The sequence below is a fragment of the Chrysoperla carnea genome, chromosome 5 (genome assembly GCF_905475395.1).
Source record: "Chrysoperla carnea chromosome 5, inChrCarn1.1, whole genome shotgun sequence".
Taxonomy (NCBI): domain Eukaryota; kingdom Metazoa; phylum Arthropoda; class Insecta; order Neuroptera; family Chrysopidae; genus Chrysoperla; species Chrysoperla carnea.
The window spans coordinates 5,750,043-5,773,356 of NC_058341.1; the positions used below are offsets into that span (position 1 = coordinate 5,750,043).

The 23,314-nt window shown below is 29.5% G+C and overlaps 3 protein-coding genes across 3 annotated transcripts; 1 reads left to right on the forward strand and 2 right to left on the reverse strand.

The window, feature by feature from the left end:
- The first annotated feature begins 345 nt into the window (after positions 1–345).
- Positions 346–10,684, forward strand: LOC123301699 (serine protease persephone-like). Its single transcript, XM_044884561.1, has 6 exons — positions 346–481; positions 1,672–2,127; positions 4,389–4,480; positions 8,701–8,924; positions 9,434–9,579; positions 9,837–10,684. Exons 1-6 carry the CDS (start codon positions 346–348, stop codon positions 10,163–10,165), a joined length of 1,383 nt encoding a protein of 460 aa, XP_044740496.1. The 3' UTR covers positions 10,166–10,684.
- Positions 10,685–11,870: 1,186 nt separating this feature from the next.
- Positions 11,871–18,222, reverse strand: LOC123300353. The gene is made up of 14 exons (XM_044882920.1): positions 18,200–18,222; positions 17,934–17,971; positions 17,438–17,528; positions 17,171–17,205; positions 16,643–16,744; positions 16,425–16,563; positions 16,094–16,365; positions 15,879–15,987; positions 15,030–15,271; positions 14,545–14,649; positions 14,226–14,298; positions 12,651–12,907; positions 12,348–12,553; positions 11,871–12,014 (listed from the first exon to the last, which is right to left on the reverse strand). Exons 1-14 carry the CDS (start codon positions 18,220–18,222, stop codon positions 11,871–11,873), a joined length of 1,836 nt encoding a protein of 611 aa, XP_044738855.1.
- A 1,488-nt stretch (positions 18,223–19,710) lies between these two features.
- LOC123301700 lies at positions 19,711–22,444 on the reverse strand. The gene is made up of 7 exons (XM_044884562.1): positions 22,398–22,444; positions 22,261–22,322; positions 21,342–21,404; positions 20,569–20,635; positions 20,185–20,352; positions 19,875–20,015; positions 19,711–19,787 (listed from the first exon to the last, which is right to left on the reverse strand). Coding segments are annotated over exons 1-7 (552 nt in total). The 5' UTR covers positions 22,400–22,444; the 3' UTR covers positions 19,711–19,738.
- Positions 22,445–23,314: the final 870 nt, after the last annotated feature.

Consider the following 23,314-nt stretch of genomic DNA (forward strand, 5'->3'; position numbering starts at 1 on the left):
AGAGAATGTCGTTTATTAACTAAAATACTTTGATGTCTTCTTTTTATTTATTATAAATAAATTAGTAGAAAGGCAACAAATAAAATACGTATATATGTATTTTTAAACGACTAAACATACTTCTATAAAAAAAGTTTTACAAATCCGTAGCTACAACTAAACAGCTAAAAAAATAAAATTATCTCAAAACACATCGCATCATCATTTATTTTGCAATTATTAAAATCAACAGCCTTTTGTGTGTTAAAAATTTTATATTTATGTGAGAAATCTCTCATTGAGAAGTGGTGTGTTTTTGTGCTGTGAATTTTTCTTTTTTTGTGTTTTGTTTTGTTTTTTGTTAAAATGTTGGATAAATTTATAATTATATTATTTAGTTTATATTTTGTTATTGGATATCCATATCCATTTCCATTTCGATATCCACGGCATCGTGATCATGATTTCGATGATCATGATCACGATGATATATCATCACTTGGTATGTTTATTTTTGTTATATTTTTTTCCTTAATGGCCTAAAAGACGGTATAATAAGGTCGATCTTCACCCGTCTGATACTCAGATGAGATATTATAAAATTTTATTCGTTTTTTATTACTTTGATTTTCCGAATCAATTTTTGTCATTTTCCAGCGTAATTTTGACCCAAAAATTGGGTTCATTTGAACATTATATGTATACTTCTTGAGATATCGCAAAATTTCCAGTAAAGGACGATTTCTCGAATCGATTTCGGTCGATACCATAGAAAATACTCGACCAATCGCCAAATTAACGCGATTTTTGTATTTTTTGGGCCAAAATTACATATACTGAGTTTTATCACATTCCGAAGCATAAACTATTTTTGCGATTTTCTCGATTTTTTCAAAGGGGTACCCCTTAAAAAAATTATGAAAAATCGGAGAAATTTTTTTTCCCTCCGACTAAAATAAAAATCAATTTCTAGGGTAATTTTGACCCATAAAGTACAAAAATCGGATTCATTTGGTGATTAGATGCATACTTTTTGAAATATCGCAAAATTTCGAGAAAAAATCGATTTCCCGAATCAATTTTTGTCAATACCAGAAAATAATCCTACGTTCCACGTAATCCTTTAATTAACCGAATTGTATATTTTTTGGAACCGATATACCCCTTTGAAAAAATCGAGAAAATCGAGAAAATAATTTTTGTTTCGGAATGTGATAAAACTCGGTATATAGAGTAATTTTGACCCAAATAATACAAAAATCGCGTTCATATAACGATTAGGTGCGTAATTTTTGATATATCGCCTATAATCCTCTACGAAACACGCTATCTTTCACTGCGATTCCGAAGATATTTCGATAAATACTCATCTAATCGTCATATGAGCTATATTTATGTTTTTTTGGGTCCTAATTACCATAAATAATTGAGTAGACTCGAAAATTTTTTTTGATATTTCGAACGAACAACACTTTTCTGAGTTATCAACTAGAAAAATTGCTCTGGGATCACCCTCTAATACGATTATTGGTCAATATGTTAGAAAATATTCGACCATTCGTCAAATGAACCCTAATTTTTTTTCATACGCTCCTTAATAAATATAATTGATAGTTTAAACATCAAACTCAATATATTCAAGGTATTTAAATAATTAACTCTTAATAATAAGTTTCATTTTTTTCTCCACAGAATCAAATAAATCATGTTTACTAAGTTCCTTCTCAAAAGGTGTTTGCCGTTCGATACTAAAATGTCCGATTGCATTAGAAATGCTCGAAGAATCAAATAAACATAATTTACCACGATGTGGTTTTCGTGATCGTGTAGAAATCGTATGCTGTCCAATAACATCAACACGAATTTCCACGGGCAGTACATCATCGACAACACGCGGCACAACTTCAACGACCACCGTACGACCAACTCGAACCACAACAGTACGACCGATGCGGACCACAGTCAAACCGACACGATTTAATACCGATTGGATTGTTTCACCGGATATAATTGATTCGTTTACAACGTCTACAACGACCACAGAACGTGCAGAATTTAGAGAAAATGAAAATGGCGGAAACGGAAATGATGGTGACGATGAGGATACTAGAATCGGAACGGTTAGAGTTGGAACACGTAGTACTCAAGGTAACTATAAGTAACTAGTTAGATAGGTCCTGTCGCCTCATAAGCCTTAGAGCCTTTAAATCAAACTTTGTTGTCATGCTCATACATCCTTAAAAACATTTTTTTTTAGGAAGAATCTGAGTATATTATTTCTTAATTAATGCAATTAAAATGGCTAATAATCTTAATAAGACCAACAAAGGTCACGGCTATCTTGTCTGATTGAATAAAAACAATCTTTTAAAAATACTTAACTTTCCTCTTTAATAATTATACCGAAATAATAAATAAATTTTATTTTATTTACTTCGACAGAAATAAAAATTACAAAATCCTAAGAAATTTCATTCATTTTAATAGTAAAACGTGGATTAAATTTGTAACCTTATGAATAATAGGAGATTTGTAATGATCTCACAAGGAAATACCTATTAATTTTTAGAGAAAAATTTATTTTATTCAAAAAATTTTTAATTCGTAACTTTTTGCATTACAAGAAAAAACGTTTGACATTTAGAATTATCTGGAAATTTTGATTTTTGAAACCAATTGGAATTTTTCGACTTGTTTCCATGAAAAATTATGTTAAAATATAGATAAAGCAAGTTGAGAAACAAACCATTTATCATCCTACATGTTAATTTATCATTTTTCCGTGCGGTGGCGTTACTAAAGCGATATGTTGACGTCATTGACGTTTAAATTTACAATAAAATTAAAAAACATGCAAACTTCTCTACCGAAGGTCATGTTTCCTTTTGTTTATCAATTTTTCTTGTCATTTATTCAGTCACAATGGAGCAGTGGATAAATACCCTACCCTCGAACGTTTTATAAAAACAATACTGATGCACTAAAAGAGCAATTCCGACAAGAAGTGAATCAAAACAGCGTTTTTAAAATCGCACACTTCTTTTCTCTACACTATAAATATTATTTTAAGAATTACTTGGAAAAAAATTAAAAAGTTTGTAATTTCCCGTATACTGTAAAATTTGGGTATTCCATTTCCGGTAAATATAGTAAATCTTCTTTTTATTATCTATTGTTAAGTATTTATTTTTACCCAATATAGTTTTATTGGTCTCGTGGTTTTATTTAACCACTATATAAAAGTGGTTAAGCGTAAAACTACACTTTATTTATTAGTATTTCCAAACCTGCGATTCAATATTGAAGAATTTCCCAAGTAAAGTTTAAAACTGATATTACCTAGAAAATTTATTTCATCAAATTTGAAGAGAAAAATTTGGAAGAATTAATTTAAGGTCATTTTTGTTTATCTATGTAATAATAGTATATAAAAATTATGCTGGTACAGGGTTATTCATTTATATGCAAACATTTAGTTTACAGTGAATTTCGTTTTAAACAAACATTGTAATTTTGTTTAATTTTATTAATTAACCTTGGACAAAGAGTTTTCCAAATCACAAACAAACTTCTAAATTTTTTATTGTTTCTTTTTTTGAAATATTTTAGATAGATAAAATCCGAATAAAGACAAATATCCATTTTCCGGGAATGTTTCACAAGACCGCGATTTGAACCTCCCTGCAAATATTTTCAACTCCCTACTTTTTATAGTTTGAGAGAAAATGACAGGCACCAAAAGTTTTGTCCTAATTTTCGCCCTCACGAGTAAACAATGATGTTTGCGAAAAAATGTTTCAAACAAAAGTTGTTAATTTTATTATAAGCAACATTTTTTACATTTAAACTTTGGTTCTACCTTTAACAGTTTACAAGATGGGTCCTACGAACTCCAGACTTACTTTTCACGTCTTGAGCACGATCTAAAAATTTCAAAATGATATCACTTTTCGTTTTTCAGTTATCGTGATGATGGATAGCCGGAAATGGATTAATAAGGTGATTTTATGAACACCTATACCAAAATTTTGTTCGTTTCATCAATGTTTCTAAACGTTACAAACTTGGGACTTAAATTAATCTACCTTGATATATATTTCATATATACAGGGTATAAAAATCAGGGAATCTTGAGAGTTGAGTCTTATGCGACCACTCTGATATAACGAATTACACTGTACTCAAATTTTTTTATAATATTTTTTTTTTGTAATAATACAAAGAAAAAAAGATATTAGTAATTATTTTGCGTATAATTAGTTTTATTGAAATTACTTTAGAGCTGAAAATCGCTCAAGGGTAAAATATTTAAAGCGATGTAATATATTATGTATCTATTATTTAATCAATAACTAAACTATTGATGATTAATTGTCACTAATGATGTGTTTTTTTTGGTAATGTTTCAGCTTGTTTGGAGTATAATAATGAAGTATCATTAGAACTACAATTCAATATATTAGGTGGTACAAATGCAACACTTGGGGAATTCCCTCATATGGTAAGTCATTACATAAGTAATTTTTAAGCTTTACTTAAGTATAAGAAATAGGAACCAGTTATTACTCCATTATTTTTCACGTAATCTAAACTATTTATGAAGGTAGTTGAAGAAGTATTCCTAATTTACTCTTAATGTCCTAACTAAAGAGCGCAAAAAATCTGAAATATAAAAATTCGTATTGCAGGAGCTGCGTTAGCTAAACGAATTACTTTATAGGGGATTGCAAAAATAAAACATTTTTCGTAAAATCGAATATTGCATTTTTAATTTATCAATTTTTATTTCGAAAATTAAGCGTTTAGGAAAAAAATCACAGGAGTATTTTTTTTTTCCAAATTTTGTACTTTGCGCATTTCGCTCACCCCTTGTTTATCGGTCGATTTTTCCCATTAACGAACTTGACAAATTAAGTAAAAAAGTTTGTTGTTTCGAATTTTGAAACAAAAAATATGTTTAGAATTTTGGTAATTTTTATACGAAAGCGAAAAAAATTCTTGGCGGGACAAAGGCAGCACTTCGGGAATTCCCGCATATGGTAAGTCGTGAGTGTTCATAAACATTTTTATATTGAGAGCTAAAAAAGAAATCTAAATGTGAAGTTGCGAGTATCAGCTAGTACGGTACATCAAGTTTTCCAGTTTCATTAATTTGTAATAATTATTTTTTAATTTTTTCAATTATTATGAAACTTAAAATTTCAATCTGCCGTCAGAGATATTGCTATAATTGAAATTTTGTATAATTATACATTTGTTATAGTAATAATAGCCTTAAGTCTCAATTAATGAATAATGACGCAATTTACAAAAATATAAAAACTTAATTTATCTGCGGAAAAACATATTTAATTCGTATAGTTAATAAGTTATAATTATTACTAGCCTGATACCCGCCCGTTTCTCTGGGCTTAAAAGTAAAAAACATCGCTTTATAGCCTCCACCTCTCTTGATGTGCACAGTTTTCAATTTTGTTAAATGTAAAATAGTCAGAATTCATTTAATTCAATTCAATATATAATTTGATTTGATGTTTTTATACCCTGTATATATGAAATATAAATGTCAAGGTATAGTAATTTTAGTCCCAAGATTGTACTGCTTAGAAATTTTGATGCTACGAACAAAATTTTCCGATTTTCCGACCGTCCGTGATCACAATAACTCAAAAACGAAAAGAGATATCCTGATCAAATTCTCAGGGCGTCTCTCTTCGCTCAGGGCGTAAAAAGTGAGTTTGAATTCATAAATGAGCAACCAAAGTTAATTGAGTCTTGTAAACCGTTAGAGATAGAACAACTTTTGTTTGAAACATTTTTTCGTAAACATCACTGTTTACTCGTGAGGGCGCAAATTAGAACAAAACTTTCATGTCCATTTTATCCAAAAGTATAAAAGATATTTAGTTGAAAATTTTTAGGTAGCTTCAACTAATGGTCTTTATTCGCGAAAGACGAAAAAAATTATAGAAAATACTTTCCAAATTTTTGAAAACCAAATAAATAGTGGCTGAAATTCTGCCATATTTGTGTTGGCTTTTTAAACTCTTCTAATTTATAAAAAAAAATAATTCAAGCACTAGCATGCAACACATCCAATATAGGGTATTTAAACAATTAACTAAGTCAAACTTCGGAAAATCGAATTCAGACTACAATACTCTTTAAAAGTGAATATAAAATTGTCTAGTTCGCATTTGACCGACTTTTTGAGTTTTTCATTTCTAAGGTCAAAGATAATTGTGGGAAAAATTCATTTTTTCCCATTGTATTACTTTTATAATTGAATCTTTTTAAAAAATTATAAATTTATATCTAACATTTGTTGCGTGTAGAACTGAAATTAGCGACACACACAGAAATTATATAAGTTCTATATCTTTTCATTGTAAACGATTCAATAAGAAGAAACTGATTCACTGACTGATTGATCAACGTATAACTGAAACCGTTGAGTTTAGAAGCATGAAATTTTGCACAAACGTTTTTTAAATAACGAAAGTGTGCACTATGAAGGGATTTTTGGAAATTCATCCCCTAATCATTAATAGAATCCATTGGAATGAATCATTATCAAGATCGAAGCTGTAAGCCAAAACTAGTAATAAATACTAGTTCGACCCATGCCGAATTCCGCTAACGTAGTCACCGTAACCCGTGGCTAGAAACAACAAAAACAAATAAATTTTCGTTGAAAAGTGGCGAAAAAAATCAGAAGTTCTTAAATTAATATTAGAAGAACATGTATTAAAATTATTTGTCTAAGAATATATAAGATAAGATAATGAAAATATGTATAACTTTCCGCTTTTAATATTTCCGCGCGTGGTATTAAATTCAGTTCTGCACTCAACGAATAAGTATTATTACAATATATTTAAAAAAAAAACTGTTTGCCTTTTGAAATATTTATAAAATAATTCACTAAGTGTTAATTATAATTAAAAATCCATAATTCATCTAAAAAAATTGATAATTCTAAAAATATATTATTGTTCTATTTATAAAAAAAAAAAGTCTATGGTTTTAATTTAGTTGGTATTTTTTTGGACTTTACAAAAACAGTTTATTGATGCTCGTACCATAAAAATTCCATTTCAAATAGAAAACATTTAATTATAAGAAGTATTTAAGGAATGGGGAAATATGGCTTCAATAATGGAGATCTGAAAATCTGCTTCTCACAAGATTTTATTGCAAACGCATCATCTCATGGAAATACTACTTAATAGACATATTGTAAACAATTCTTGGTATAAATGATTTTAAATAAATTATAATAGTAAATAATAGTAAAAAATAAACAATTGACTGAGTTAATTGTTTAAATACTATGTATCAGAAGTGTTGAATATCAGTGTTTGCATTATTTTTTAAGTACCGGGATAATCGATTTGAATGTCGCGGTAATGTACTTTATTTCGTCGCCAATAGATGTCAAAAGGAGTCATATATTGCAATCAATGTTTCAGTTGTTCCTGAAAACACGTATAAAACGACGTTTTCTACAAATAGAACCTAGATAGATAGATTTTCACCCCAAAAACCCTCTGCATATTAATTTTCATGAAAATCGTTTGAGCCGTTTCCGAGATATTCGCCGGCTATTTATTATCGAAAATTTCAAACATTAGTTGAAACTACCTGCAAATTTTCAACTTCCTATCTTTTATAATTTTGGAGAAAATACGCGCCAAAGTTTTGTTATAATTTGCGCAACCGGGTTTAAACAGTGATGTTTACGAAAAAATATTTCAAATAAAAGTTGTTTATTTTTTTATAAGGAACATTTTTTACATTTAAACTTTTGTTCTATCTCTAATGGTTTACAAGATGTTATCCTATTACGAACTAAACCTCCTGAGCACGCTATAAAAGTTTCAGCTTGATATCTCTTTTCGTTTTTAAGTTATCATAACAACCGGAAATGGACTACTTAGGTGATTTTATGAACTTGGGACTAAATTTAGTATACTTTGATATGTATTACATATATACAGGGTATAATTAGTAAACCACATAACACTTTTAACAAATTAAAAACAAGAAATTTTTTTTTTCGAAATTTTCCATAATTGAAATTGAAATTCCATAATAGCTATAAATAATATTTTACATATTGAAAATATTAAATAATATTTTTGTAATAAAATTTATTTAAAGCAAATTATACTCATATTTTGAAATTATCCATAATTCGTGTTATATGAAAAATATTAATTTTAAAAGATGATTGAACTTCACATATTCAACCTACAAACCTTTTGACCTGTTTGTCAAAATGACGTTGATAAGAATTATAGAATTATCGTGTGTTTCTTATCTTAAAGAAACTTTTTGATGAAAATTTATCGAACTTTAAATAATTCAGATAGAAATTCAAAATAAATGATCATTTGGTTACGGATAATGCATTTCCAAGCAGGTCACTGCCACGTTTCTAACGGTATCCCGTTGTTGAAATTGTTTGAAGAATTTTGACCCCACAGTGGAACATTGAAAATGAGAAATATTCATTATTTGCTCAAAGTAGGTATATATTTTCGGAAATTTCGTTGACCGGACTAGCTATCACCATTAAGGAGCTCAGTGAAAGAACTACCCCAAAAATTGCTCATGAATTTCTACCCTTTTCTTCTGTACAATCACCTTAAATTCTTCCCAACTTAATAATTAATAAACTTAATAATTAATAATTTCTTTTTGTTTTTGTGTTTTTAGGCTGCAATTAACTATGAATACGATGGTGAAGATCATTTTAATTGTGGTGGCAGTTTGATAAGTGATCGTTATGTGTTAACAGCCGCTCATTGTATATTGCGTACGGATAATCGAAAACCAACAAAAGTGCGATTGGGTAAAATTGATTTACTAGAACGAAATGATAATGCAGATCCACAAGATTATGTTGTTGAAGATATCATTGTACATCCGGAATATCGAAGGTAATGATTAACTACGAGTTATAACCCCACCAACTGGCGATAATAATTCGTACCAATTAAAACCAGAAATGGACCCGTTTTCAGTAGTACCAATTTAGACCACCAGGTTACTTACCATTTATCAATAGTTAAGATCAAATTGATTAAATCAATCTAGAAATTGTCGATCGATGTGTACGCATATAAAAAAGTAAAGAGAAATTTTATCTTTTGGGAATTTTGTTGATTCTTCAGCATAATAATATTAAATTCAAGTTCAATGCTCTTGATCTCTGTTATACTGCGGCACTGATCTAAACTGACCTCATTATTTGATTAAACCGTTGTGTTTATTAATTATTTATATATTTTTTAATTACTTTTTTGTTTGTTTTCTCTAGTCCAGTTAAGGCAATATATCAGTCAATGTCATATCGCTTTGCTTAAAAAAAATACTATCTATATATCGATCGTTTTTTTTTTGCCAATGTATTTCGCAACTAACTAATTTTTAATAATTTTTGTTTTAGCACCCAACATTATAACGACATTGCATTGTTACGCCTTCGTGATCGCGTACGATACAATAAAAATGTTTATCCAGCATGTTTATACACTAACAGTACTGTTACACGTGGTTTAGTTGTAACTGGTTGGGGTATCACCGACGTTTTACGTAAGTTCCAAAACTTTTTAAACCAAGAGTTAGATCTAAGACTAAGAGTAAATTTTCAGTAATTCCAATTTAGACTACCAGATGGCAGTACTTACAGGCAAAGTCAGATAAATCCTGCCAACTGGCGATAATAATTCGTACTAATTAAAACTGAAAGTAGACCCGTTTTCACTAGCTCCAATATAGACTATCAGGTTACTTACAATTTATCAATAATTGATCAAATGTTTAATAAAATTAATTTTATTTGTACGCAGAGGGTGATCCAAGCCAATTTTTAAAGAAAGCTACCTTGGAATTAGTTGATCAAACACAATGTAACGATACATACGCACCACGTCCAGATCGACGCCTAACACGGGGTATTGTTAAAAGTCAATTATGTGCAAGTGGTGAACGTGTCCGAGATGCTTGTGAAGGAGATAGTGGTGGCCCAATTCAAGTACAATCTGGTCCTACCAATAATATGTGGTATGTTGTGGGTGTAACATCGTTTGGAGTATCGTGTGGAAGTCGATATCCGGGGGTTTATGCACGTGTTAGTGAATATCTTGATTGGATTGAAAAAAACGTTTGGCAAAATTAAATTTGACTGAAGATTAATTTAATAATTGAATATTTTTATACTCTAGTATTAATAGTCTGGCCAAGGTAAAAAGTGTTCAACCATTTTCGTAGAGTTTCGGAATCAATGAAAATAATAGATTGACTGACATTGAAACAGGTAGATAAAAATACCATTTTCCGTTTGATATATGCAGTGAAACCTTAATTACTCGAATCTCGTTCACAATTCTCGGAAAGTCGAATGAAAACGCCATTTTCTTGCGTAGAACCCCTAAATGCGCGGTATCTCCGTTTACGTTTAGTGGAAAACCGGCATTAAGCCGAAAACTCATTAACTAAAGGTTTTTTGCATTTACCTTGACGTTCGTGGTATCGAAGTTCCACTATAGTTAATTTTAGAAAATGTTTTTTTAACAAATACCCAAATTCTCGAAAATGCTTCGTATTTGCCTTGACAGTTTCTTAGACAATAAAAAATGTTTGGCAATTTTGTATATAAAAAAACCTCGCGATTTTACCTTAATTTCGTTAACATTTTTTCCCCTAAGGAGCCATTCATTAATTACGTAAGGATGATTTTGGCGATTAAAGAAATTCAACTCATTTTTCGATTAAATAATCCCCTAAAAATTTACGATGAAAAACCGTTAATGAAATAAAATCTGAAACTTAATAGTTTTAAGCGACAAAAAACACTTTCACTGCTTAAAAACTTGGCCATAATATACAAATTTTTTTCATTGAAAAAATAAAGCCATACTACTTGCCCATAAATTTTGATCTTAATAGTTTTAAATTGTAAATTATTTTAAAAAACTCAATGAATTTAGCTGAAAATAGGCGGATTATAGTAATAATAACCTCCACATGATCTCGCGCGGGCCGATACTTATCTGCGTTATATTCTTGGCTAAATTCATCTAATTATTTAATATTTCTACGCTTATTTATTTTATTATTTTGTAAGAATTTTATTAAACATTTAAATAAAATGTTTTTTATACAAAAAATTTATGTTTACTTTTACCAAAACCTTTTAGATTATCAATCACTATTTCCTATTATGAGTTATCCTTTGTAAGAGGTTGCTTTTACATCTGAAAAAGCCGAAATCTAAAATACGAAATAAAACCAAAGAACTATATTTGAGAATTTATTCCGCAATTATATGGAGTACAAACAACATGCGTTGCTGAGGTAATATTTGTCTACAAAGCAAAGTCGAAACACAATTGCAATGCCGGTACACCTTCTAAAATATTGGATATTTCAAAATTTCACGGCACTATACAAGGTGGCTTTTTTAAGTTGACATATGCTGGAAACTCGATAAATACTTTTCGAAATGTAGTCATTCTGTATCGGTGGGTAGCAACTACACTGTGTACTGTGTCCGTCAGGTTATTGGCAGTTTCAAACAATAGATGCTATGTCGACAACACACAAGTACACAAGATACCGGACTCCTTGTATGAAAATCTGAAAAGACCCTTTAACACAATCAATAAGATAAAGGCAAAACGTTTAATATTTTCTTTTCATTGAATTATTACTAATTTTTTCAATATTTTTTAATAAAACAACTTACAGATAAAATTTTAACACTTTGAATCAATGTTTACAAATCAAGTTGGTTTTCGATTGCCTTTTTTTGTAAAATTTGTGGTGTTGGTGAATAAAAACTATAATTAAAATCGATTTGTTATCGGTTAGAATAACTAAAATCAATCACTATCATATGCAACATCTGATTCAGTCATTATAGCTAACATGTCATCGATAGTAGTTTGCTGATTAGGTTCATCCATTTGTAAAACATCTAAAATTTTTAATTGATTCTTTTGATTGACCATACGTTTATGAAGTTCCTGCAAATTAAAACCATTTCAATTTATATAATGTCTACTTCACACTTTCACGAAGTAAGTCTGGCGAAAAGCGAAAATGTGCTCTCGCCTTGCCTTGTCCGACTGTTTAAATTGATTGACTTGTATATGTAATAAAATAACATATATGTAATAAAAATTGCCTATAAATAAAGAGAAAGTAAATTGATAAATCGTGGTACCGCATTGCGGAATTCCTCGTGGGTCGAGCTAGTCTCTATTACCATAGGGCGCAACTATTTCGAAATAGTTGGACTTACGTCCTTAACTCATAATGTCAAATTTCCATATTGAACAAAAATAATATATAATTACATTATGTATTTCTAAAAGTAGTGATTTCTTTTCAAACAATTGTTCTTGCTTTTTTCTAGTTTCATGTCTTCTTTTAGCTTTATCCTTATTCTCTGTTATGTAATTTCTTAAATAATCACAAGGATCTGCTGGTCGTTTTCGTAAAATATCGACTAAACCAGGAATTAATAGATAACCCAATTTATTTTTTAAATATTTTTTAGAATCTAAAATATAAACCAATTGAAAATCTTCGTTTTCCCTATGCCTGAACAAGATTAGCAATTCATTTTATTTTATAAGTATTAATTATCAGAAACATACTATGATCCTCTGGCACTTCCTCAACAGCATATTTTCGTTCCCTTTCTAATTGAAGACGTCTTGATACTTCAGCCATAATTTTTTTTTCACTTAAACTTTGTTTTACATCTTCTAGACTTCTGTTTTGTGAATCTATGGTAGGTAATTTTGGCTCAAAAGTTTCTTTTTTTGGTATTTTAATTCTTTTAGGGACGAATCGTTTTTGTTTTCCCTCTGTTGAATGACTATAGCTATCATCAGACTCTAATGGCGGAGTCCTAAATTATTTATATAGATACATTAAATTCGACCAAATATTTGAAAAATATGACCCAAAATTAGTAGGATTACATACTTGATTGATCCAAATTGGATAAAATTTGCGAATGGTAGAGCAAAATCAAAATTTTTAGATTTTTATATTGTCATCAAGTTCAAAAAATTAATTTCTTTGATATTTTGCTCAAATTTTATCGTATTTGAATGAATTTTTTTTTGAAACCCCCTAAATTTGGGTCATATTTTTCATTTTTTGCACTAGTTTTTCTTTTATATTAGCCCTTATACCAAAAATGGAAACCACGGTACGGCATTTTCGAAAATTATTGAAGATACGTTAAATTTGATCAAATATTTGAAAAGTATGACCCAAAATTAGTGGGATTACATACTTTATTGGTCCAAATTGGATAAAATTTGCTTGTGGTAGAGCAAAATCAAATTTTTTGGATTTTTATGACGTCATCAAGTTCAAAAAATTAATTTCTTTGATATTTTGCTCAAATTTTATCGTATTTTAATGAATTTTTTTTTGAAACCCCCTTATTTTGGGTCATATTTTTCATTTTTCGTACTAGTTTTTCTTTTATATTAGCCCTTATACCAAAAATGGAAACCACAGTACGGCATTTTCGAAAATTATTGAAGATACGTTAAATTTGATCAAATATTTGAAAAGTATGACCCAAAGCTAGTGGGATTACATACTTTATTGGTCCAAATTGGATAAAATTTGCTTGTGGTAGAGCAAAATCAAATTTTTTGGATTTTTATGACGTCATCAAGTTCAAAAAATTAATTTCTTTGATATTTTGCTCAAATTTTATCGTATTTTAATGAATTTTTTTTTGAAACCCCCTAAATTTGGGTCATATTTTTCATTTTTCGCACTAGTTTTTCTTTTGCATTAGCCCTTATACCAAAAATGGAAACCACGGTACGGCATTTTCGAAAGTTATTGTAGATACGTTAAATTTGATCAAATATTTGAAAAGTATGACCCAAACTTAGTGGGATTACATACTTTATTGATCCAAATTGGATAAAATTTGCGTGTGATAGAGCAAAATCAAATTTTTTTGATTTTTATGACGTCATCAAGTTCAAAAAATCTATTTTTTTGATATTTGAAATTTGATTGGAATTTGAGATATATAATAGCGCCAACAAATGAGTGCTAATGAACGTATAGCATGCACTGAATGGTTTTATTTAGTTCCCAGCCACTCGACCCCTTGAGCCGCTGTTTTACGCCACAAATCTTATTTTATACTATATAGACCCTCTATCTATATTATATATCTATGATATTCTTACAGATCATCCGTTGATACAGTAGGAGTCCCTTTGGAAGTTGATGGAGTAACGTCCTCACTATGTATAGAAACCGCTGTAAATGATCACACAAAGTTTTATTATTTTTGTTTATTACTTTTACAATTTGCACTTTATAATTGATAAGAGAAAATTTTTTGATCTCAACGAAATTTATCTTTTACAAAAATCTATTAATTAAAATCTTCAATCAAATAAATCAAGAACACAAGAAATAAAAAAATATAATTTTATTAAAGAGCATGGCGTTTACTACGATTTTTTTTTCTTACTGAGAGCGTATGTTTTAATCTAAGTTTACCTTTTTGAGTCTTTATTTTCAATTTTGCATCTTTATCTTTTTCGTCAATCACTTCTTTCTGTTCAGTGATGTCTGATGTTTCCTGATAACTCTCAAGAACTGGTGCTGTAATATTATAATTCTTATGTTGATATTTTTAACTTTCATTATATTTGCATGATCCATTTCGTAATCTTACTCTTTTTTGTGCACCAAGATTATAGTCCTTAGTTGATTTTAGTGTATAAATTCTACAATTTTTTGCATATATCTTTCGTTCGCATTCATCCTATTCTGCGATTTTTGCAGCAAGCGACTCTTCTTGAGACTATAGAATTAGTTCTCCAAGAAAAGAGAACTCTCGTCTCAATCTCCTCTCGGTCAACTCAAAGACTACAACCTTGTTGCTGAATACTGTCAATCAAGGGCGCAGCCAAGGCGTGGCAGGTAGTGGCAGCTGCCCCTCTCTAGAGAATTATAATGTTTTATCTGATCATTATCTTTACCTTTTTCTGCCACTTTTCTTCCACTTGTTGTTTGCTGATCTAATATTTGACTTTCATCTATACTCTGACGTTTAGAATACGTACTAAGTGGACGGGCCTTAATTTCCGTAGGCTGCAAACCTATTATTTTAGTTGGCATCTCAAGAGGAGTATCACTTGTTTTTCTTTGTGGTAAATCCGGAAGTCCGTGATCTGTGCGATCAATTGTTGTTCGTCGATGTAAATCCGGAACGCGACTTTCACTACAATGATACAGTAAAATAGAAACAAAAATCTCGAAATTTTAGAAAAGCAAAAAATTCCAAAGTTCTAAATTTGAGGTTGTCAAATTGTGCGTTGAACCCTAGTACATTTTTCGTGATAAAGACTAGTCTAACATTTAAATAGACAGAGAAAAGATAAATATCTTCGGAAAATTTCCAAGTTGCAAATTATATATCTCCTCAAAAAGGAAGAGTAATGAGGGATTTAATATTAAGGGAAGAAACAGAAAGAAAAGTTAACGTCTGAAATTTATCAAAACATTACCTTACATTACCTTCCAAAAAGACAACATCATAAAACTTAGGCTATTTTAATGCATTTACGTCATACAAATTGCCTAGTTTACGATATTTTTTACGTCAAACAAATTGCCTAGTTAACTAGTCACGTTAGTCAAAGAAAAATTTTTTCTCATCTCGATTCCAAAGATTTATTATTTCAGTTAATTATAAATAATAAACCAAGTAATATAAATAATTAACCTTTGTGTAATCATAAGATATTTTTAAGTTTAAATAATTAAAAGCCAATATGCCGATCAAAATTCAATTTTTATTTTAATGGGGAAGATAAAAAATACATTACTCTTTATACTGCCGCTGATCCGAGTGTGTAGTTTCAATTTCAACGCCCATGGTGTCATATTTCTTAGACTCCTCTAAGAAAACTTCTGCAACTTCTCTGTCCAATGCACCTGGAATTAATCGAAAGTAGTAACTTCTAAGAGAGAAGTAGGCTTCAAAGAAATTCTAACATGCAAAGCCCGATTCTATTACCATATCACAAACAAATTATTTTACCTTGGACATCTTTATGTGGACGAGTTTCGGATGGGGTAGTCGAATCTGAATCAGATATGCGTTTATCTTTACTCTTCAATGGTCTTCTCTTTTTTTCCGGCTTACCATCCAAATCATCGACAATTGGTTGCATATAACTATCGCTCATTTTTTCCATTTTCTTTTGCAATTTTTTTGGAAGCACAGGAATTTTTTTAGGAATTGTCTCGTCTTGTTCACCTGTAACGGCTCCCATTTGCGATACGAGAATATCTTCGTTCTGTGTTCTTACGCTATAATAAAAAATAGTTACTATTAATTTTACACAAATCGAAAATTTGTAACATCATACTTTTCCAATTTTATTGTCAAATATTCATCAAACGCTTTTTCTGTTTCTTTTAATATTGCATCCTTTTTCTCTTCGAAATTTAATGTTTCCCCAAATGATTCTGTTAATTCTTTTATGCCATAGATTATTTCTTGAAGTTCTAAAAATAAAAATAAAAAAGATAATAACTTTGCAGGTTTGCACCTTGGTAATATTATCAAAATCGAAACAATACGTACGATTTTTAATAGTCATAATTCGAGCTACATTTACAGCTGGTTTATCATCTCCACTTTCTTGTTCCTCTTCACCTGTAGTCACTGAAGCTACCTTTTGCATTTCTTTGGAACAAAAATTTGTTTTAATTTTAAAATACACTTTTAAATAAATCAGACAATATGGTCGATATACTAAAATCGTAATGGTCGTATTTGTTATCGGTTTTAGCACATGATTTTTCATTTATATTACTAGCGTTTCTCCCCAGCTACCACCTCGGGAAGAAATAAAGTATTTTCTATATACTAAGCCCATAATTCTGTATATATACTTTTTTAAATCTAGTAAACATAATAAATTTTTTCGAAATAGAAAGTAGTCGCTATGTGAATCTTCGAGCTCAAGTCGCGGATTTAGTTTTAGGTCCGTGATGGCTAGACCTTAGGCGACAATATGTTAAATTTACATTTAAAAGTAATATATTTTTGTCGTAATTGACGTTACTTGGGAAAAGGGACGGCAAATTTAAAGCATAGAATAATACATACCATTTTTAATAAACATAATTTGATTATATCGCCTTCTAAAACATAAAAATTTAGAAATTCAGAGTTATTAAGAGTTTCTAAGACTTTTCAGAATTATCTCTAAGACTTTTTAAGAAATATTAGAACTTTTTAAGACTTATTCTTTCTTCAAATATTTTTTTTATCAGGGCAGTTTTTGGATAAAGTTTTCCCAAACAATCTAGATGCGTCACAGCTTAAATATTAAAAAGGTCTTGAAAAATTTTTGTATCTACTTTCCCTTCTTACTTTGCTATCATTTCTCTTGTCTCACGAACTTTATCTTTCCAAATATCTTGAAGAAATTCTTCTTCTGATGATTTTTCCACAGTTACAGGCTCTAGAAATATATAGGGTACAGTATAAATAATCGAAAAAACGTTTATTATGTGTGTGTTTAATTTAAAGACGCAGGAAAAACAGAAGATTAGTCACAGTGCCCGACAAATTCCCTGCTGAGATTTTCAGATCGATAGATTAATTATGACGTTATCATGCTCATTTGTAAACGCAGCACTTTCGAAAAAAATTCGTAATATGAAAGTTTGATAGATTCGCCGTTTGATGCATTAATCATTCAACGAAAAGGATGCTGTTCCATGAACTAATAGATATCAACCAACTTAAGCCAGATTTTTCTGCGTGAAACAATATGTCGCGACAATTGTCTACGCCAAAGCATCGCTAATTCTTCTTAAGGGTATAAAACTGTAAATCCACAATCTTTTTATTTAGAATATCTTACCTTTAGCCTTAATGTACTTTTTTTCAACGTAATCGTCCCTAAAAAAGAAAATTTTTAGAAACTATTAAGTGTTTAAAATTTTCGTGTTCATAAAATGTTTAATAACGGGCTTAGTTGAAAAAAAAGTTTACAGCGGGTTTATTAAATATGATAAGTAGCTACAACCATAAAAGCCAAAACATCTGCTGAAACGTTTCCCTTTAGTAGACTTTTTTTACACTTCCGCAAATATCCGAACATATCCAGAATGAAAATATACAACTTACATATGAGGTTCTTTTTCTTTCATTATAAAAAACTCATCGTAATCTTCTATCGTAACTTTTTTTTGAACATCCGGTCGAACTAATAAAAAAAAGGTCGAAAATCATTGATTGATCCTATTTTATATGAAGTTGGAGTAAGTTTAAATCAATTCTGAAAGACTTTTTATCAAAATTTTTGTATTTTTTACAGCAATCGAGTAAAACTGAAAAGTTAATGGACGACAAACAGACTTGTCTAACAAAAAAAAAAGAAATTACATGTGCCAACGTCTTCTTCGTCAATTTTTCCGCTCATTAATACTTCAAGCTTTAAATTTCTACAAATTAAAAAATTTCAAACACTTAATCAGGTGTGTCTTAATAAAACAAGCGCGGATCTAAAACTATAAATCTGAGAAAAAAGTGACACAAGCTTCAGACTTCTTGAAAATTTTGCAGCCCTAATTTCCATGCATGCCTTTTTTCACTTCATTATAAGAGTTTAATGGGAAATGTTGTATAAAATTCAGTTCGATGTGCGAGAGTTATGACGCTCAATGCAATTTTAGATCCACGCTTCTAAGATTAGGATCCAGTATGAGATGACATTGATATACCAAAAATAACTCAATCATTTAAAGTTAATAGTTCAATGCCAATTCATGCTGGGCTATAACATCATTTGTGAATTTTACTTTGAATCTACATGCTTCAGATCTGAATTATCCTTGATTAAAGTTTCAAAAATATCCATTATATTTGTCATGCCTATAAACAAACACGAAAAAATAAAAATTTTATTCAAATTATCAAACATAATCCGTCATCGAAATTTATCGATGTTCCATCAGTTTAAAATGTGATCAATTTTCTCGAACAGGAAAAAAGTACAACATATTTCGATTAATCGACCTAAAATATTATACACGTATTACTATAAAACTGAAAATTTATCTAAATATTTTTACCGAAAGAAAGCCATTTGGGAAATATTGCTCCCTAAGAATGAAAAAAAAAATATAAATTCAATCCTAGATATTTGAATGCTCCAATCTTCAAAGAGATTTTAGAAACAGATTATAATCTATTATAATAAGGTCAAATTGACCACATTTTAAAGATATTTGAAGGTGTAATGGTATAAGAGTCCATAACAAAAGCCACCCCTGGTGGAAAAAATATTTGAAGAAAGAATAAGAAATTCTGAAAAAGTCTTAGGAACTTTGAATTTCTCAACGTTTTCGTACTAGTCTAATTCAGAGTTATTCAGAGTTCTTAATACTTTTTTAAAGTTTCTATGACTTTTTCAGAGTTTCCTAAGACTTATTAAGACTTATTCTTTTTTCAACTATTTTTTCCACCAGGGACTGTCAGCCATACTTAATTTCAAGTAAGGATTTTGGAAAAAATCATGTTTTTGAGCTAAACTCTGGCTGGCATGTTTTGGTTACATGTTTTTTTACATGGTTTTCAGCCATTTGCACTTTATAATTTTGAGGTGTTCGATGAGGAACCATTTTTTGTTATATGGACCTCTTATATCATAATAATAATAAAGTTTTACATACTTGATCTTGGATTTAGTAATGCTTCCACAAGTTCTTCGTACCTAAAAGAAAACATGAAAAAAACTTTAAAATCTAAATTTTTAAGCAGAAAAAAATATTAATCTTAAATCTAAATTTAAAACACATACGTTTTTTCCACTTTTCGTTCTAATTGAGATATTGTCGCTGAAACTATTGGATTTACTGAATCCGGACTGGTTGGGGCTGCCTTTGTTGCACTACCAGTGGGTCTCTTTACTTGGCCAAGTGGAGCTGTGTCTTCAGTTATTCTATAATTAAAAATTTGAAGAGATTCTGAAATCTGTGTAGTTGTTTTAAAATACTAAAAAAGTTTTCATATACTAAAAAATCTATCCCTTTATCTAAAATTGACCTGGCGCTCGTTTCTGTACGGCGTAAGGCCTGTAACTTTATGCGATAAACGAATTAAATACTTACTCTACTTTTGCTGATGTACCAACTTGAGGTTTCATCGCGCCAACCATCGTTTCACCTTGTAAACCTCCCAAAGTTTTATGAAATTCAACTGAATGAAATGCATAAACTTTCTTCAATTGCTGATCATAATTAAATGTGAATGAGTGTTTACTCAAAACGACATCATTCCTGAAAATTAAAAATTATGTGTTCGATAATTTTGGGGGAACTTTAATAGTAAATTTTAAAGCGATTTTACAAACTTTAACAAATAAAAAGCTTGGAACTAAACATCTAAAAAAGGTGATTTATTGATAGATTTTTATTATGGAGGGCACTAATTTTTGAAACTTCCTATCGACGCAAAATTCTGCCTCAAAATATGAAAGCTGAATAAAAACTCACTTTGAAAATATAACTTCAGATTCATACAGTCCAAACCTTTTCGGGACAGATATGTTGATCTCAGATTCTATAAAATTTTAATTTTTCCCTTTATTTCCCTTTCAGTATACTTTACATACAGGCTGGTTTTTTTATGTTGATATAAGATTGAAACTCGATCAGTAAATTTAATCGAGAAAAATTCTTCAAACGAAAAATATTACTTTCAAAGTTTTCAGGTTCAATTAAAACCTCACATTCGCCGAATACTTAAATTAGAAAGTTGTTCTTTATAAAAACGCAAATATTTTTTTTTTAACATTTTTTTGTAAGTCGAATAGTTTAGACAGTAATTCATAGCAAAAATCTACCTTTTCGCGTGTTTCTTCGAACAAAAATGGTCTTTATAGAAAGACAAACCATTTTCATTGGATTTATAGGAAATTTTTTTTCGAAGAGTACCTAGATTCCGCAGAAAGCATTATACGAAAGAAAAATTTTGTGTAGAATTTATCATTCCGTTTTTTAATCAACTATACGGTTTTCGAAAAAAAGTTTCGAACAAAAAATGTTACCATTTTAATGAACAACTTTCTAATTTACAGTGTTCATCTATCGATTACCAGTTATGGAGTAGAGTGAGCTTTTCATTGAGCTTGAAAACCTAGACCAAGTGCGCCTACACACCCAACATTTTTCGCTTGAAGCATATTATTATCAATAAAAGTTATTTTTCGAGTTTCAAGCATATATCAACTTAAAAAAACATTGATAAGCTTTTTTTTTAAACTTACCCATTTCCTTTCTTATTTCTTCTTCTGAATTCCAATCGTTATCTTTAGAAAAGTTTGATGAACCTTTAAAAAAAAATTAGGTAGTTAGTAGTATCCGAATTCATGTTCTCCTAATATTAATTTAAGAACTTTTGAATGTATTTAGCCACGGGTACAGGGTAGTCACGGGTTACGGTAGTTACGGGAGAGGAATTCCTTACGAGTCGAGCTAGTAATTATTATATAATTTATATTATTTATAAATTCTTTAAAGTGAATTCACAATACACCATCATTTTTTCAAATTTTTAAATTTATAATATATTTAATACCTAAAAAATTTGTATGTGCTGAAAAACGCTTCTATATAAGCACATTTTTCTAGACATCATTACGAATCCAACAAGCTATCACACGTATTTTTACGATTATTATTTCTATATTTCATCAATTTGAACTTTGAACTTGTAGATAGATATATAGGTATCTTTGTTGATATATAGGTTGTCTTTATACTTTGAATTTTACACGCGCAAGCTCGCGATAGCAGTATGTTGAAACTTTTCTTATAAATACGGTATTACTGTATTGATTGAATTGACTCATGATATTTAAATTTTGAATCCATGTAAGTGGTGGTCAAATCCACATAAATTTTTGGCAGAGCCCATAGCAGGCCATCGTTATGGTCGCTAAAGGGCTCTTTTAATTATAATTCAAACATATTTTAATCAATCATTATGACTGATTCAATTACAGAATTACACTGATTGATAATCATTTAGATATAATTAAATGTATTTTTCTTCTCGAAATTATTTTAATGTGATTTAAATTTCAATGTTAATTAAAGGGCTCGACAGTTGTCCTTAAAGTGGTGCGGCTGTCACATGACCATGACGTATTTTGTTTTTTCATTAACAAAATAAGATTTACTTACATCTTTCGGCAACGAAACGGGCACTTGAAGTTGTATCATTAATACTCTTATTATCTTCATTCCTAAAATTATACGATTTTATTCCGTCAGCCGAAATGAAATTGTAATTAAAATGTATTAATTACTATAATGCTTACATTTTATAATAGCAAAGTCAGTCTAGTAGAACCAATTAAACTGTTCGATGCACTTAATTTTGGGGGGAATGTCCAAAAAGTGGACATCCAAATTTTATTAATTCGTTAACAAATTCGTAATAATTTAAAACAATGTATATAAGTATAGAATTACTTTATTAAAATTGTATACGAAAAATCTATCTACATTGTAAATGTCTTAAATTAAACAAAAAACATTAAAAAAATAAAGATCTTAAGTGGCTTTGCAACCAAAATTATGAATATTGAAAGGTAACTTCATTCGTTTTTTTTCTGGTAAAAATTACCGAGTTTTATCAAATTATACAACAAAAATCATTTTATGATTTTTCGATTTTCCTCTAAAAATATGGGAACATTTTTTTGCCTTCGATTTGGATTTTTTGAGTATTTTAATCCAAAAATCAAGTCTCTTTGGTGGAGTTAGACGAATAGTTTCTAAGATATCGACTAAAATCGTTTTTCAGTGACAATTTCCCGAATCATTTTTTTCTGTCATTTCCCTAGAATTTTATCCTGAACAAAAGGAGCCCGTTTCTTGTACCTTTGCATTATTTAGAATAATAAAATCCTATGTCGTTAAAGAAAGATACTTCAGATTGAAAAGCGGAAAAGATAATTTCGTCTTAGAATTTCTCTTATATATTTTATCCCTTTGAATCCGGCTATTCATATCCGAACTCATGACTTTTTTTGGAACATCGTGTATTTAATATAATTTCCCATTAATTTCAAATTTCGTATCATAATTTTTTTGAATTAAATTATCATGAACTTCATTCATATAACCATAGGTGGCTGTACAATAAAATATGAAATACATCAGTGACACAAACCATAAAATGAAGCCATTGATTGTTCAATTGTTTTTTAAGTTTTGTGCAATAATCTAAAAG